The 16,783-nt window shown below is 36.8% G+C and overlaps 1 protein-coding gene across 1 annotated transcript; it reads right to left on the bottom strand.

Annotated features, from left to right (window-relative positions):
• Positions 1-823: 823 nt before the first annotated feature.
• On the bottom strand, positions 824-13,871 carry LOC103708241 (proteasome subunit beta type-1). The gene is made up of 7 exons (XM_008793066.3): positions 13,719-13,871; positions 13,531-13,638; positions 8,871-8,952; positions 1,784-1,913; positions 1,531-1,673; positions 1,353-1,439; positions 824-1,216 (listed from the first exon to the last, which is right to left on the bottom strand). Exons 1-7 carry the CDS (start codon positions 13,757-13,759, stop codon positions 1,142-1,144), a joined length of 666 nt encoding a protein of 221 aa, XP_008791288.2. The 5' UTR covers positions 13,760-13,871; the 3' UTR covers positions 824-1,141.
• Positions 13,872-16,783: the final 2,912 nt, after the last annotated feature.

Here is a 16,783-nt window from a genome sequence, read left to right as displayed (position 1 = left end):
ACTAAATGGCGGGTTGCGACGGATGGTAAACTAATTATCAAAAATCATGATTGTTGGCCAAAATATTACCTGGACCCTCTAATGTTTACCACCCTGGATAACCCTGGAGCATCTTTCTGTCACCTCGCCTCTTTAGACTTATTTGATTTGCAAAAAAAAAAAAAAATCTCACTAAAATATTTTTTTCTAAAAAAATAATTAATAAAAATATAATGCATGAAAAAATAATTTTAACATATTTGATCATAAAAAAAGATACATTCAAAATAGCTTATGTTTGGTGGAACATCTACTTTTTTAATAAAAAAAACCCTATCCACAAATTTTAATAATTTTTGATAGCTTAAAAATATTTTTTTTAAAAAAAATTCTAATTCTCAACTAATAGAAAAGTAGCTTTTCCACATCTTACATAAACTTTTTTTCTATAAAACTTAAAAATCTTATTTCCATAAAAGTGCTAATTTTTCATTTCTCTTTTTTAAAAACTTCAACTAAACAAAAGATATTTTTTTTTCATTTTTCCACAAACCAAGCACGTCCTTTGTTGTAGGAAGGTTCATTTTAGTTTACCGGAGATAATATGCTACTCAGTAAACAGCGTTGGGAATTCATATCATGTTGTGGCTAGAACTGAGAATAGAGATCAGACATCAGAGGGTCAAGCCCCGAAGATCAACCTTAGTGCAACAACATACCCCATAATTGCAGCATAATAATTCTGTCGCAACGAAACTCAGCAATATAGTCATAATTGCACTCAACCTATTGGGCAACCTTCACATGCAAACTTCTCGGTTGTGGCAGACATAGCTATCTGTAATTCCTTTGAGAATGAATTGGAAGCTCTGTGATGCTATAGATGAACCTTTAAATACAAAATCCTGAAGGCAGGCCATGCAGGAAGGAAAAAAGGAAGGGTTAAAAGTTGATAAAATGCCAATACAAAAGACTGAATTCCGGCCATGTTCATATAAACATGCATAACATTAGTTGGTCCGAGAGAGTTTTGAGGGATAATAAAGGCTAAATACGGGCAATCACCATGGAAGGAGCACGGCTCCACCATGACAATGACCTTGGAAAGACCTTCCCCAGCTCCACCAGCAGGGTCACAGCAGTGGCCCACAATTATGTGAAATTAGTCTTTCCTGAGATCTATAAATTCACGCCGTACACCAGATGCATTGAGAATGACTATTTCTAGTTTGTCTCCCTGTAAAATTATCACAAAGTGATAATGATGAGATTAAAGAAGAAAAACAATTTTGCCAAATGAACTGTCAGCAATGAAGCTTTTGATAGCAGGGCAACAATCAAAAGGATCGAAGGACAAGAAATGGGAACCATACAGTGTATATATCTCTTTCAGTTGCAGATGCAAAAACATCTTTTACCATATCAACTGCATCAGCTTCCGATAGTGGTGTCACAGCATCCTGTTCAGATTTACATGCGCTAAGAATTAAAATCCTGGATAAAATCTCTGATATACAAAGTTGATGTTTTTGAGCTACGAAGGAAACTTACCCTAGCAGGCAATAAGAGAGGACTGGGGGTTTTAAGTTGGTTGTCCAAAATAGGCATGACGAGTGTTGACCCAGAGCCTTGGGCGCTGTACCCGACCCTCTCATAGGACCCAACAGCATCATATGTGAACACACAGCCCTTCCCTGAGAAAAGAGTTTGATGGAACAAGTACCGTAGTCCTGAGCATAATTCCATCGGAAAAAAAACTCCTGAGAAAAAGACCTATGCTAAGGAACAAAATGACCGACCATACCTTCATTGTCAAGTCCCCCTAGAACATTGAAAGCATAATATGGAAAGAAACGTTTGAAATAAAGGGTATTTGAGAGGAGTTGAGCCATTGCAGGGCAACTCATTTGTTTGTTGTGTTGATGCTGATAGATCTGCACAATTACCAGAATTAAATAGAATTAGCAAAGATTTCTATGGAAAGATAAAAAAAAAAGTGTTGCAATCATACTTTCAATATTCAAGTATTAAAAGTTAAGAAGGAAAAAAGCTTAAAGACCACTGAAGACCAAAATGTGCTGCAGGAGTATAAACACTTCAGTCTATTTATATGTTCATATATCTTAGGTCATATTCAAGTGTCGAAGGCAAGGGGGAAAAAAGCTTCAAGACCACCGAAGGCCAAAAAAGTTGCTGCAGGAGTATAAACACTTCAGTCTATTTATACGTTACTATATCTATATCACCAGCAATCTCAAAAACAAAAGCAGTATATGGAGTGCAGGAAACATCAACCAACCGAGGATTTTGGAATTGAACGATATAAAATTTAAATGAGGCCACAAGATTCTTAAATTCTGACAGTGTTGAAAAATCAAAACATGTAGACAAGCATCTAATGGAACCTGACATCACAGCCATAATAACAGTATAATTAACCCTCCATATTCCCAGCAGGAATAGCCAGTTTCAGCTAAATGCACCCACTTATAGAATTAGATGTCAGTTAATATATCACTGAGCATTGACTTATTTTGAAGATAAATACACTTAGATATCCATACATATTTCCCTCATAAGTTTAGGAGTTATGCTGCTATAACCACCATCATTTACAGTAAATATGAAGAGTCAACAGATCACAATTAAAAAGAAACCAGCTGTGGTTCTGATAGAATATTCTTGTTCAAACCACAACATAAGAAGAGCGTAGATGGTGGTATCACAACGATCCAGCTTGAGCATTCTGGAAGCATTGCAAGACATGGCCTTACAAGATTCACAAGTCAAAACACTAACATCTTAATAAGATATATACTTTCAGCTACTACTCGTATCAGAAAAGAGACCCTACAAACTGTTTCTATAGACAAAGACCAACAACTCCAAAAATACAAAGCAAGCCAAACATTTTTTTTCATCATTTGACTGAAAGCGAGGTGCAGAATCATTGTTGCTTTACGGAAAAGAAGATTACTTAGAAGAGAAAAAGAGATGACTTAAAGGCAATTTAACAATCCTAGTAATCAAAAACATACAAAAAAATGAAACGTTGCATGCTGTTCAGAAAGCCCCTGACGGTATCAGACCAGTAAGATGGATGGAGTTGCACAAAAATAAGTCAATGGTGCCAGCCAGTAAAATATGAGAAATCTAAATAAATAAACATTATACAGTGTCAGCTTCACATATAAGGTTTACAAAGACCATGCCCTAAAATTAGTTCGAACCATTGGTTCAAGCAAAACAACTTTTGATGCTTTTGACTAAATAAAACAATAGTGAAGAACATATGACTTGAATTCTTCACGACTTGCTCATGGGACGTAAAATCAGTTACCATTTTGCCTCATAGATCTGACACTCCAGTTGACATCATAACCATAATCACCACAGGAACAGTCAACACATATTTCAGCAGGCTGATCCTTGCTTGTTATCACACCATTCCACCAAAGTTATACTGCAATTTTATGCATCCTCTTCATTGAAAAAACCATCCATATTGGCTTCTTCAAGACCTCGTGAAATGGATAGTTCTTGAAAAGAGGAAATAAGGTTCATAAACTCCTTAACAATCATTTTCACCACATATGAAGCAAGAGTTTAAGGGATCATCCTCTTTCAACTGAGACCTTTTTTTCCCAATAGCACCCATATTGGAAAGATCATGTCCTAAGATCCAGCCAGTATTGAAAGAAACAAGAAAAAACTGAGTGCCATTAGCAGTAGGCTTGACCTTAGTTACCCGAAATGAAAGCCCATAGTGGATTCAGTTGCAGGTGAATGGAAGCAGGCCTCTCAAATAATACACACACACACACAAAAAAAAAAAAAATGCTTAGAGAGGTGTGGCAGTCCAGTGTGAGAGTGGAAAGCAGGGTGCGGCACCAATAGGAACAACATTCCGGCTACAGGGGGTTTGACACATTAGAATTGAAAGAGCTTGCAGCAGGAGCAGCAGCATATCTCGGCAGAAATAGAGGCATCACAAACTGGCAATTGAGGAGCGGTCAAGAACAAGGACCAGTGGCAACATGGGACTAGATATATGTCAGCAGTAACCAATCAGGATATAGCTTTGCACATCTACTCTGTTCTCTAAAAGCTTCATATTGAGGTTTTAATTTCAATGGAATTTTTTCCTCTTTTTACCTTGAAGAACTTTTCTACATTGGTTTTATGGAATCAACTAGCCAGCCTTGGAGTCCAATTTGTAACAGACGCCAATAGAATGCCATGTAGATGTTGCACTCACCTTGGCAAGCAGACACAACTTAGAAAGCAAGCAGCATCATTGATGACAAACATTGACAGCTAAAATCGTCGAACAATCTGATCTTTTGTCGATTTTTCGGATTCTTCATCCATCCAATTCAGGGAAGCTTCGTGAAGTGCTTCTCAACTCTTCTTTTCCTTTTCTCTTCTTTCTCATGCAAAATCTATTCTGTTTTTCCCACCTCTGCCTATCACTTGAAAATTAAAGTCAGCCTTTTCTATTCCAGTCATCTTCCCTTATTCATTATCAAAATTTCTCTTATTGCCAGTTCTAAAAAGAAAAGAAATAACTTTAAACTGTGCATAGGTGTGTATCTATATGCTGTATGTGTATGCGCCTCTGGAAAGGGCAGCACCAAAAGATAGTTGTACCTAGATTGCTTTAAAAGTTCTAGACGAGAGTGCCATGCCTAAAGTGCATTAGCCTGGTAACCCACCAATACTAATGTTTGCCATTTTAGTATCTTATTAAGAAGGTTCAGAATCAACCTGTAGAACCAAGACTCAAAATGGCAGTAATATATGAAACAAAAGAATTTATGAAGATGGCCCAGATAAAACAGCTTGCTGGTGGTGGTCAAGGTCAGCATTTAGAAAATGATGTGCTCTTCTCAATCATTTTATCATTTCCTTCATCAAGACATGTAGAACTTAAAAAACCAATTAGCTTGTATCAACTCCTGACTTGAATATTATAGTTCTATTCTTTATTATTCAATAGTTAATGCTTTGCAGCCATTCTTGTATATTTGTAATTTATCACAGGTATTCTTTTATTAGAACTGACAGCAGTGCCTGTTTCTGTATATTTCGCATGTACCCGCACTAAAACAACATTACAAGAATTATGCAAACCATTGGTCATTATTTGCATTTTGTTGATTGTAGGTTGACTATCTTTTGTAAAGTTGAGCCTCAAAACGGACAAAATTTGCCTTATTTCTCCATCTAGAATCTTTTCAAACAAACCTTAGGAGGTTTCTCCTTTGTTGAATGATCTTCAATTTGCATAACCAATGAACTAAACTTCCAAATCCACCAACTGATCTTATGTATTAATTGATAGGCCCCCTCTCTTGCCAAGAGCTTCTATGACCAATAATGTAGCATCAATAGGTTTGACATAGGAAGACTTTCTCAAAACTTTGTGGATCATGACTTGATCCATCAAGCTAACCAGATACCAAAGGGTTAAGGCACATAGGTGACATTCAATTTGAGACACTCACAATGACTGGATAAACGACACTGCAGTCAGCAAACACATTGCTGATCCAACAATGCCCAAGCACATATTTGCCATGCACGTGCAGATACACTTACATGAATGCACCGATACCCACCAACCACAAAAGTGGATGGAGATAAACGAAAAAGATTGAGACAAGGTTCTCTAAGCCGGATCGGTCAAGAACTGGCATGGTTTGGCCATTCATTTCGGTTCGGCTCCTTGGCTTGGAAAAATCGAGCGAGCACCCCCCCCCCCCCCAAAAAACTTTTGGCTTGGAACTCTCTCTCGAGCGCCCCCCATGCCCCTCACAAGCAAGCACCATGCCCCTCCCCCCACTCTCCGACCACTCAATGTCCAACCCCCCCACCCCCAACCCCCCGCCACAAAAGCCTCCCTCTCTCTCTCTCTCTCTCTCAAGTTAGGGTTAGGGTTTCTCTCGCCCTCCCACTTCCGCCCTCCCTCTCCCTCTCCCTCCCCCTCTCTCTCTCTCTTCCTCTCTACCTTTCTCCCTCTCCCTCTCGCTCTCCGACTCTCCCCGTTGGTACACCCCAGAATAGCATGGTATGAATCCGATCGTGCTGAACCGGTCACCAGCTGGTATCCCCTTCAGTACCGGTTTGGCAAACCTTGGATTCAAAACACGAAGGAATTGACAATGAAAAGTAAGAGCAATCAGGGCTTCGAGCCCTTTCTTGATTAAAGAAGATAGTTCAGTTTGTAGTTCAACAATGCTAGAATATTGATTTACAATAATAGAAACAATTCATTAGCAACAACATATATTCCATCTACAATCAGAACATCATGTAATATGATTCTCTCGTGATCCCAAATTACAGTTATAACCTTCTATAATCATATCTAACATAATAAGCTTCCATCAACCATTGCCATCTTAATGTTCTCGGCCTAGCCTCGTCTAATTTTGCTAAATTCAAAAGACCAATATCCACATCTCTACAATGTTCATGTTAAGAATGTCTACCATCTTTATTACAAAATCAATATTTAAGAAGCACAGACAAGAAGGTAATCTTTCCTATATATGCCAATCATCAAGAAATGTAGTAGATGCTTCATGATTTTTTTCCGAAAGTGTGTGTGTGTTACAAGGTTTCATTTTTTGTGTATAGACTTGATTATTATACCAAGCATTGGAAAGAAAGTATCTAATATTTCAGATTTTAAACATCCACAATGAAAAGAATTTGAGAGTTGTCTCTAAACTTGATTATTGTAAATATGTTAACAATGAAAAATGTAACACTCTATATTCCATATATCTGCTAACCTTGAAGAGCATATGTCAAATAGTCACCAGCCTTGATATGACATCATTGTGTTCACAATTATATGTACGTGCCTCTATCTATAAAGCCTCAGCCATGAGCCTCAAGGCACCGTATACAAGCCTAACAAAGGGATAAGCCTTGAATAAACATTATGCCTTCTTTGAGAAATGTTCAACAGTTTCATAAGACACCACAGATCTCACCAGTGTTTTTTAAAATATGGTGTACGCTGCTGTATATGTGCTCGCATATGCATATGTGGTCCCTTGACAGTACCGAATTGCCTATATTGTATGGGGTCATATGGCATATGGACCAGCCAACTTAGCACCGTGTGGCAGTATATGTGGCCTCCTTAGTATCGTACAGCTGCATATATGAGCCCACTTGGCATGTTGGAGCTACATATACATCTCACTCTTATATGGGCCAATGGAGGTGAAGCGAGTTCACATTAATGGTTAGATTTCACAAGTTTCCGGTGGGCCTGATATGGGTATCAACAGTGCTAAAATGTCGATTATGTTATAATTATTGCTCTCAAGTGTTAGATACTATGTAGTAAGCACTAACTATTAGTTATTATTTGTTCCTAAAAATTCCTATTATTGATACATAAAAAAATAGTGACCATGAATGCACCTGCGTATGCAGCCTGCATACTGCATATGCACTGTGCAGTCTCTTGACCACCTGCATGCCGTAGCTGCTTTTTAAAATGCTGGGTCTACCCTTTATTGTAAAAACAGTGTTAAGCCTATCATACATGCAATGACTGAATAGCACTCCAATGTACATGTATTAACCAGTCAACGTTGCGCAAGAGAAGAGCTGTAAAGATTGTAATATATGAATAATTTGTTTCATTCACTAAAGATTTGGTGCTATCAACTTTACAACAAACAAAGAAGTGATAGAAGGAAAATGGTGCAGACTTTCTAGAGATTTCAGGTATGCAATATCTGATTGGTGAATCATTAATATATTTGGAATGTCTAGATCCAACTCAACTAATGTCTAGGCAAAAGGTTTTTTTAAACCACAATTGTAGCATTTATTATGGGATATATATTTAATAAAAAAAGCTCAAAATAATGATGGAAATAACATCAAAGCATTTTCAAATATAAAAGATCAAATTCTTAAGGTCACATCCACCACGAATGCCTAAACTCAACTCAACTCAACTACGCCTTAATCCCAAACTAGTTGGGGTCAGCCACATGAATCTTTTTCCTTCATTCCACTCTGTTTAAGGCTACACTTTCTAAAAGATATAATGATATCAGATCCTTCCTTACTACTTCATCCCATATGAGTTTTTAGCTTGCCTCTACCTCTTTCTTTCTACATGTATCAAATCACTTCTTCATACTAATGCATTCCTCAACCGTCATTGTACATGTCATCCTTCTCTCAATTTGTTCTCACTTGACGCTGCATCTACCTTTTTATGAATGGCTTCATTTTTTATTCTATCTTTTCTTATATTACTATACATGCATCTCAACATTTTTATTTCAGCCACACTCATCTCGTACGCATGTTATTTTCTAATTGCTCAACAATTTGCACCATAAAGCATAGATGGTCATACGAATGTCAAGTAAAATTCTGCTTCAACTTGATAGTATCCTATAATCACACAATATTCTAGTTGTGCTTCTCCATTTTAACCACATTATTTTAATCTTATGGATAACATATGTTCAATCTCCCCTTCTTTATGAACAAACAACCCTAGATACCGAAAATAATCACTCTTAAGAACTTCATGTTCCTCAATTTTAGTGTGTTAATTAACATGATAAACAACTATATGATCACTCTTGGTGCTGCAATGTAGTTGGTTACCACGTTAGTCTTACACACTAAAGGTCCCTACTTCGTACCTAGGCAGCACAATGTCCAATAAGCAAGGACCATATATGATGTCGGCATGAACATATGCAATTCCCATGAGAATCTCTTTCAAAAGTTATTAAATATTTCTAATGGTCAAAAAGGCACATGGAATAGCCCTAAGAGTAGTAAAAATTATAGCAAGTAAATGGCGATTGCAATATCATTAGAATCTTCTAATAACTCACCAAGTGCCTAGCAGCTAAGTTTTTTTGCAAAGCTTTTATATCACCCTGGAATCCAGAAGATGCCAATACACATTTCTCCGCCCTATATATACACAAGAACAAGCAAACAAAGTAGTCAACAATGGAAGAGTCGGAGTTTGAAAATGACAAATAGACGAAGATAAAAATGCTCCTTTTTACAAATTAAAAACCCATAGAGTTACCTTAGGACAAAAGTAGAGATTCATCGCCTAAGTAAAATGGGAAAAAATAACGACCACTCACAAGGATTGGAGCCCATGTAAAGGCACAGTTCTTTTGGTAAGTCTCTTCATATTTTTCATTATTTTGGATCTCACTAAGCAAAACACTATAGATGGATGTGTTATATGCTTGGGGTTCAAAGTTATTGCAACTTTGAGTCTGAGAAGTTATAATATATTGCACTAAAATTTGATAGATTTATTGCTTCTTCCTCCACAAGGTAGTAGGAAATTCTGGCTAGTGTTTGTCTTTTGGATTATGGAATGAACCCCGATGTAAGGATTAACCCTTAGGCCTCCTTTTTCAATTTTGTTCGAAATGTCAAATTTATTTCAAAATTACAATTAATCCTAGCAATTATGAACCTATAATCAGATTGTATCAATATAGCTAGGAAAGAAAAAATGATCTTGTTAGGACTGATTTACATAGTTAATCCATTCCCCGATAGATTAAGCGTTTGAGGTTGATTGATTAACATGGTATTAGAGTTAAGGTTGCTGGAGGTGTGGATTCAGATCCCCTCCAAAATAATTGTTTATTTAAATTATCCATTAGGGGTGGGGTCATTGCTTGGTGCAATGGTAAAAGGCTTGCCCTGACAAACGCAATGATGCGGGCTCGAGTCCCGGGGCACCACCTTGTGCAAAAAAGGCCAAATCTATGACACAAAACTTTAATAGGAAATATGAATCGTTCCTATAAATCTAAGTATTCTGCACATAATATTGGATAACCAGAATAATAAAATTATTCAAACAAAAATATGAAACACTGAAATAAAGAGATAGGATCTAAACATTAGAAAGAAGATGGAGTAGTAAGGCATGCATCAAGGGCCCAAAAAATAGCTGTTAGGATCAAAAGATGCAGGAGAGAGAGGGAGGGAGGGAGGGAATACAAAAAGATCAAGTTTAAGAAAAGGTAGCAGTAAAAGACAAAAGAAATAAGATGGACGGAAAATGTGATCATCATCTTTGACAAAAAAAAAATCCACCATTCAGGAGGGCACTTGCACAGTCCTCCATGCCACACATAAAGCCTTGAGAAATGTAAGCCGTCAAGTTCAAGCACCATTGTGAGAGGGAAGCAGCAAAAAATGGTATGAGGAAAAAAGATAGCGTTTACAAGTTTCTGGTAAAATGTAGGTATTCTTTACTAAGGCATGACCGAGACTCTTCAAAATACTGCAGCATGTAAAGGAAAAATCTAAACTCATTCTTCTCTAGAATAAATTTAAAATAGATCAAATCGGTCTAAATCAGGTACCAATGTTAAATCAGTTAGTAAAACTACAAGATGCCTATGAAAATCATAACATTTAACTCTTTTTTGAGAGGACCATTTGTTATACAACATATGTTTTTTTACCAATCAGTGCTTTCTTTCTGAGCACAAAAATCTCTCAAATATTATCTTTGTCCCTACAAAGCCAGAGTGTTTTTTTATTTCTTTGGCAAAGCCCAAAGTTTATTAAGAACTAGTAGTAAAAAGGATGTTCTCATATTACAGGATAAGGGAGAATAAACAAAATAAAAACAACTCACAAAGTCAAAAGTTAATAATTCTTCTATCCAACTGAGGTTATATCAATTATATATGATCTTATTTAATTGGTTATGTATTCTCCATCTTTCATCAAAAAAAGAAAAGGTAAATTATTGAGCTTGTGCCTAGAATGCATAATCTTAAATAATATAAAACCACGAATAATTCTGTCAATAAGCAATTTCAACCTTCAGATTTAAACAGAAACATTGTAGCAATTACAGTAATCTTTTAAAAGTAAATTATTTAGTCCCTCTAGGACTCCAATGCTGTCTTAAGATAAGTTTCTTAGAAATCATCAATGTACCAACAAGTCAATGGATCTCATAAAAATTTATGCCACTCGGGCTCAGCTACCTTTAAGACTTCTTTCAAGTAAGACTTTTTTCAAGGCTCACAAGAATTATTACAAGAGCCTGGTCCTTCCCTCCAATACATCACAACTATCTAAACTAATCCTAAGTCCACTTGAATTGCTAGGCTTCTTAAGACCGACTCATCACCCAACTCTTTTTCTTGGAAACAAGAACGGTGCAAAAAGGTAGAATCTGATCTGATCCGAGCTCTCCCAAAATAATTTGAATATAAGCAGCCTTCGACAAGTCTGCCTCCAGTATACAGCATACATGCTAGGTTTAGTATCTTTTCTTCTCTCTTAGCAGCTCTCAACTTTTGCCAACAGCACCCACCCCTCGCCCATTGTACATATTTCGATATTATGAGCCTCCATACCCCTTGGTCTTATGATTAAGCTTCTACACTTGAGCAGTTAACCACCCACATGTTCTTAATTATTGAGACCATGGAGGGATTCCAAGTTTTAGATGATCTTTCCAAAGAAACAAGGAATCAGTTCTCAACCAGAACATGGCAACGTCCAGTGTTCTCTTCCAAGGACTTTATAATCTTTGGCTTTTCTTACTTCATGGCTTTCAATATCCAATCTCGAATCATATACAATAGAATAAATATTAGATATCCTTGAACTTTATTATAATGATTAGCAATTCATAGGATGTTTCCTAAATTTATCAAAACACTAAGGACTCATTTGGTTCATGGGTAGATTTTTTTCTCACCGAAATATTTTTCCAAAAAAGTTGATGCCTGGGCATATGATACCTGAAAAATTAATTTTTACATGATTGGTTGACCATAGAAAAGTAGCATATTACAGAGTAACTTATGTTTGGTTGAACATCTACTTTTCTTAAAAAAATATATATAATACCTATTATACCCTTAATAGCTATTTTTTAATATTTTTAAATCTAAAAATATTTTATATATTTAAAAATATCCATTAAAAATATTTATTGGGTTGACTTTTTAGAGTTCTAACAATTTTCAATACTTAGGCAACTTCTTTATATTGTGGTAATTTTAATATATTAATAACTATTAAAAATTACCATGACTTCTTTATATTATGGTAATTTTTAATAGTATATTTTCAATAGTTTAAGATTAACTATTAAAAACAGCTATTAGGAAGATCATAATGGACTAAGGATATTTTTTAGAAAAATAAAAATTACCACAATTTTTAGCTTATGGAAAAGTAGCTTTCTCATGTCCTACAGAGATTTTTCTTTCCTATGCATGTGAAAAATTATTGCCATAGGAAAGTTACTTTCCCATCTCTCCTTTGAAACTTCCAACCAAACATAAGCCAATTTTTCACCTTCTCGTTGACCACACTTTTTACCCTCTCCTTTCCCCGCGAACCAAATAAGTCCTAAGATGCTTGCTCGAAAAATCTTATATTATGACAATAAGAAAATGATATCAAACATAACCTGGATTCAGACCTTTGGTACAGAAAATAAGTTAAATGATGTTTTGAAGAATATTATGAAAGCACAAATAGTTTTGTCAACAAACAATTACAACCTTTACATTTTGTAACATCATAGCCATCAAAGAAAACTTGCTTTAACTAAACTGTTTAGTCCCGCTAGGAGTCTAATGCTAGGTCCTAGGGTAAGTTTCTCAAAAATCACTGATAGACCACCAAGTCAATGGATTTTATAAAAAATTATGCTGCTTGGATACCTTTAAGAGCCTTTTTAAGGCTCATAACAACTCCTACAAGAGACTGCTGCTTTCTTTCAAGACTCTTGGTATTTCCATTCAAGCCTTTGAAGATTACTAGATAATAGAGGAGAAAGGTCTCTATGGCTCTTTTCTACTCTGATTGAACCTCCTATTCTAAATTGCACCAACCAGCATGCTTGACATCTCATATAACTGGAGTCTAATTGGAGCATGGCATCTTGTATCCCAATAATAACTGGAGCTGCCATGTTGTCATCTAATCAAGAAAGTCTCCGTATCCCATTCAAGTGAGGCTCCTTTAAATCTTTGCCTTAACAGAGTTGGTAATCTTTGTTCCTAGGTGACTTCTGTAGAGTTTCAAATTTTTATGGAATTTGACTCCATCTTAAAAATGGCAATATGAGATTTGATTTATTGTTGTTAGCAATATGATCACATTTTGTAGGCAAAGAAGAATGACTCCATATTTGAACAAATGGTCACGTTTAATCTATTACCAGGCAATGAAAAATTATAACAATTAATTATATTTTACCTTCTACAGGTTCATTTGCATGTACATTTGGACTATTTTTAAAACTTTGAATTCAGGCTGAATAATTTGTATTCTTGTATATGCTCTTCATAAAATGGCTAATGATTCTCCATATTTAAAAATAAATAAGTTTCAATAACCTGTATCTAAGAATGCAAACCTAAAAAGTTAAAGCCTCGGAAAACAGAATAATCAAAACCTTCAACCTAAATAAAACCCCAAACTATTCACTCAGAAGACAAGAAAAATTTATAATTATTAGGATAGGCGTCGTACAGGTTGCAGATCTTGGAATAGTCCCTGGTGTAGATGCTGTATCCGATCGACAGCCTCGTGTCGGCGGCCACCACACAGTAGTCCGCTCCCGCGATCGCAACGCAAGTGCTGCAGATCAGACGGTCAATACTAGGAGATGAATCCAACACTGGAGAAAGAAGAGGAGCTAGAGAGAGAGAAGGCGCTACCCTCCGTTGTTCTCGTACATCCAGTCGCGACTCAAAGCCATGGTTAAGGTGGAGAGAAGGGGTGAAACTGAGCCTCGCTTCGCTAGGGTCTCGTTTTTATTTCTTTTATTTCTTCTGGTGCAAGAAATATGAAGGCTTAAAGGTTTTGAGCCGCAGAGCCGATTGGATTCGGGTCGGAACTATGCCAGATCCGAACCAAGCAAATTCATGCTCCCTTTCTCCAAGGGCTCCTTTTTTGAGGGTTTGAAACTTACCCTGAATCTGTATTTTTCTAGGTAAATATTACCAAAGTCATAATGCAAAAAATTAGCTACTTTTCCGTACATAAAAGAATATAAATAAATTATTTTTTTATCTGGGTGTTACTAGGGTGATAATTTATTAGCAAAATAGAGGTTCTCGAGTAAGTTTCATACCCTTCGAAGAACAAGCCCTTAAATAGAATTGTTATCATAAGATAGGATCCTAAGGAGAGAAGTGGACATGTACTTCTCTCAACTCTAAAATCAATAGCAAGAGATCCAATTAAATATCCATGTTGTTAATTATGATCTATACCGCCAAGCGCCAACAATACCTAGAAACCAAAAATTACATTTTTTGTCTTTAACGTATGCATCATATAAATACAAAAATTAATGATAAATGATATGAGGTCGTATGCTCTTAGCATTAAAATCCAATGTTTTTTAAATTATCCATGTTTTAACATGTAAATCTTGATTAATAAGGTGAATTCCCAATTTAAATATTTTATCATCTAATTTAGCATGCTGCTGCAATAAAAATTTTCCATTTTTATAAATGCATGATGTGTAATTTAGAGATTATTAACATATATAATTTTTTATTTTTGTGCATTGTTAGTGATATGGATTATTAAAACAATGTGGTTCTTCGATTTGAATATTTCATTATTGATTTTGGAGTCGGGATGAGTAGATTCCCCTCCTCTCAAGATGTGCATAGTCCATCCCTTGTTATCGCAATCTCTATATGCTCTAATTATAAAGATCCAATCGCCAATGAGCGTAAATAGTCAAATCTTTATTACCTAACTTGAATTGGTCTCAATCTACGATTTGGATCATCAAATCTGTAACTTAGATTCCAAATGGATCAATCTCAGGCTATCGAATAATTTTGATCGCAACCCATTCGATAGCCCAACTACTTATCCATTCCCCCATTTCTTGTTACTCGCTTGTTTACATTGCTAGGGCATTTGTATGGGATGATCATCCCAAGATCAAAAATGATCTGGGTGGAGGTGATAAAATCACTGTATTTAGTTGCACTATGGTGATCCTACGTGGCTGTGAACCTAAGTCACCCCCACCCCTCAAATCACCGCCCAACCGAGTGATAGGATGCCCATCCTTAGGTCGAAAATCCAAGATCGCTCCAAGGTGGTGATCTTGGGCTAAAAGTTATAGACAAAAATGCCCCACAGTGAAGCAAAAAAAATAGTATATCAATATACTATTAATATATCATAGCAATATTATATACATAATATTACATAATATTAATATTATATATATATATATATTATAGTATATTATTAATCATATTATTATTCAATGATAATTTTAAATTATAGTAGAAATATATTATTGTATTTATATTTATATAATGAAAGTATCTAATATCTTATTTCTATTTGCCTTATTTTTTAATCAAAATAATTATTAGTATTAAAAATATATTAAAAGTATAAATAAAAATATAAGTTCTACAATAATAAATAATATATTTTACAGTTTTAATATATAATATATATATATATTTATAGAATATATTAATATTTATATTGTAATATATTTTACATGATTATAAATATAATTTATGGAATATATTAGGAGTAATTTTGGTATTATACAATGAGTGTTCTTAGATTTTTATAAAATAGAAAACAAGTTACTCGTGGATACTTGAAAATTTTTAATCACTAGAACATAGCATACCAAACGTAGATCGAGGATCATATTATTCCGAAATAAAGATTACCAGTTGTTGCTGGAAATTGGACCCGGGGGCGGCCGCGAACCGAGGAGGAGGAGCTCCGCTGCCGGGGCGGTGGATGGCGGTGCGTCGACTGGTGGCGTCCTCCTGGAGAGTCCTGCAAGAAAGCCGGTGGCCGGGCTTTCCGGCGCCGGCCCTCCGATGCCTAAGTCAGAGGGGGGCTTAATTTTGGAGAAGAGAGAGGGACGAACACTGGCGGACGGCGATCCGTCGGCGAGCGGCGTCCTCCGAAGGACCTGCAAGAAGCCGGTGGCCGGGCTTTTCCGGCGCCGGCCCTCCGATGCCTAAGTCAGAGGGGGGCTTAATTTTGGAGAAGGAGAGGGACTGCATTTTCAAGTCCGAAAAATCCCCTTGGGAGGAAGAAGCCTCCTCCCTCTTTTTAGAGGGAGAAGCTCCCCTTTTATAAGGAGAGTGGCAGGGTTACCTGTGATGTGACTGGGCGAATTAATGGGTTACCGTCACTATCAGGAAGCTGTCACGATTGATCGGACCCGTTGGGGTGGTTGAACCGCCGGCCGTGGTGGGCCTGGGGTTCGTAGATGACAAGTGCATTGATTGCTGAGTGAACCGGTGGTCAGAAAGAGCCATACGCTTTGATGGTTCAGTGATCCGGATATCATCTTGAGCCGTGTTCATTTAATGACTGAGTGCATCGGAGGCCTGAGGGGGTCTCATGCATTAATGATAGGGTGTGCCGAATGCCTGTGGAGATCTTGTGCCTTGATGACTTGGGGATGGTGGCAGATTGAAGTGGAGTCATGTACTTAGTTGTCAGATCCTTTAGAGGGTTAGGCGGAGATTGGATATTTGGCTAAGGCACGGGTCCGGCACGGGTGCCGAGCCGAGCTGGTTGCTTAGCGGAGTGTCCTGTGGCGGGGTTGCTTCTCTGGTCGGCGCTTTTTAGTCGAGCGCCTCTCTGGTCGGCGCTTTCTGGTCGAGCGCCTCTCTGGTCGGCGCTTTCTGGTCTCGGCCTGTTGCGCTCGGCTCTCTGGTCTCGGTTCTCTGGTCTCGGCCTTCTGGTCTCGGCCTGCTGTGCTCGG

Source organism: Phoenix dactylifera, chromosome 17 (genome assembly GCF_009389715.1).
Source record: "Phoenix dactylifera cultivar Barhee BC4 chromosome 17, palm_55x_up_171113_PBpolish2nd_filt_p, whole genome shotgun sequence".
Classification (NCBI taxonomy): Eukaryota; Viridiplantae; Streptophyta; class Magnoliopsida; order Arecales; family Arecaceae; genus Phoenix; species Phoenix dactylifera.
The sequence above is the reverse complement of the archived record's forward strand: the minus strand, read 5'-3'. Positions and strand labels throughout refer to the sequence as shown.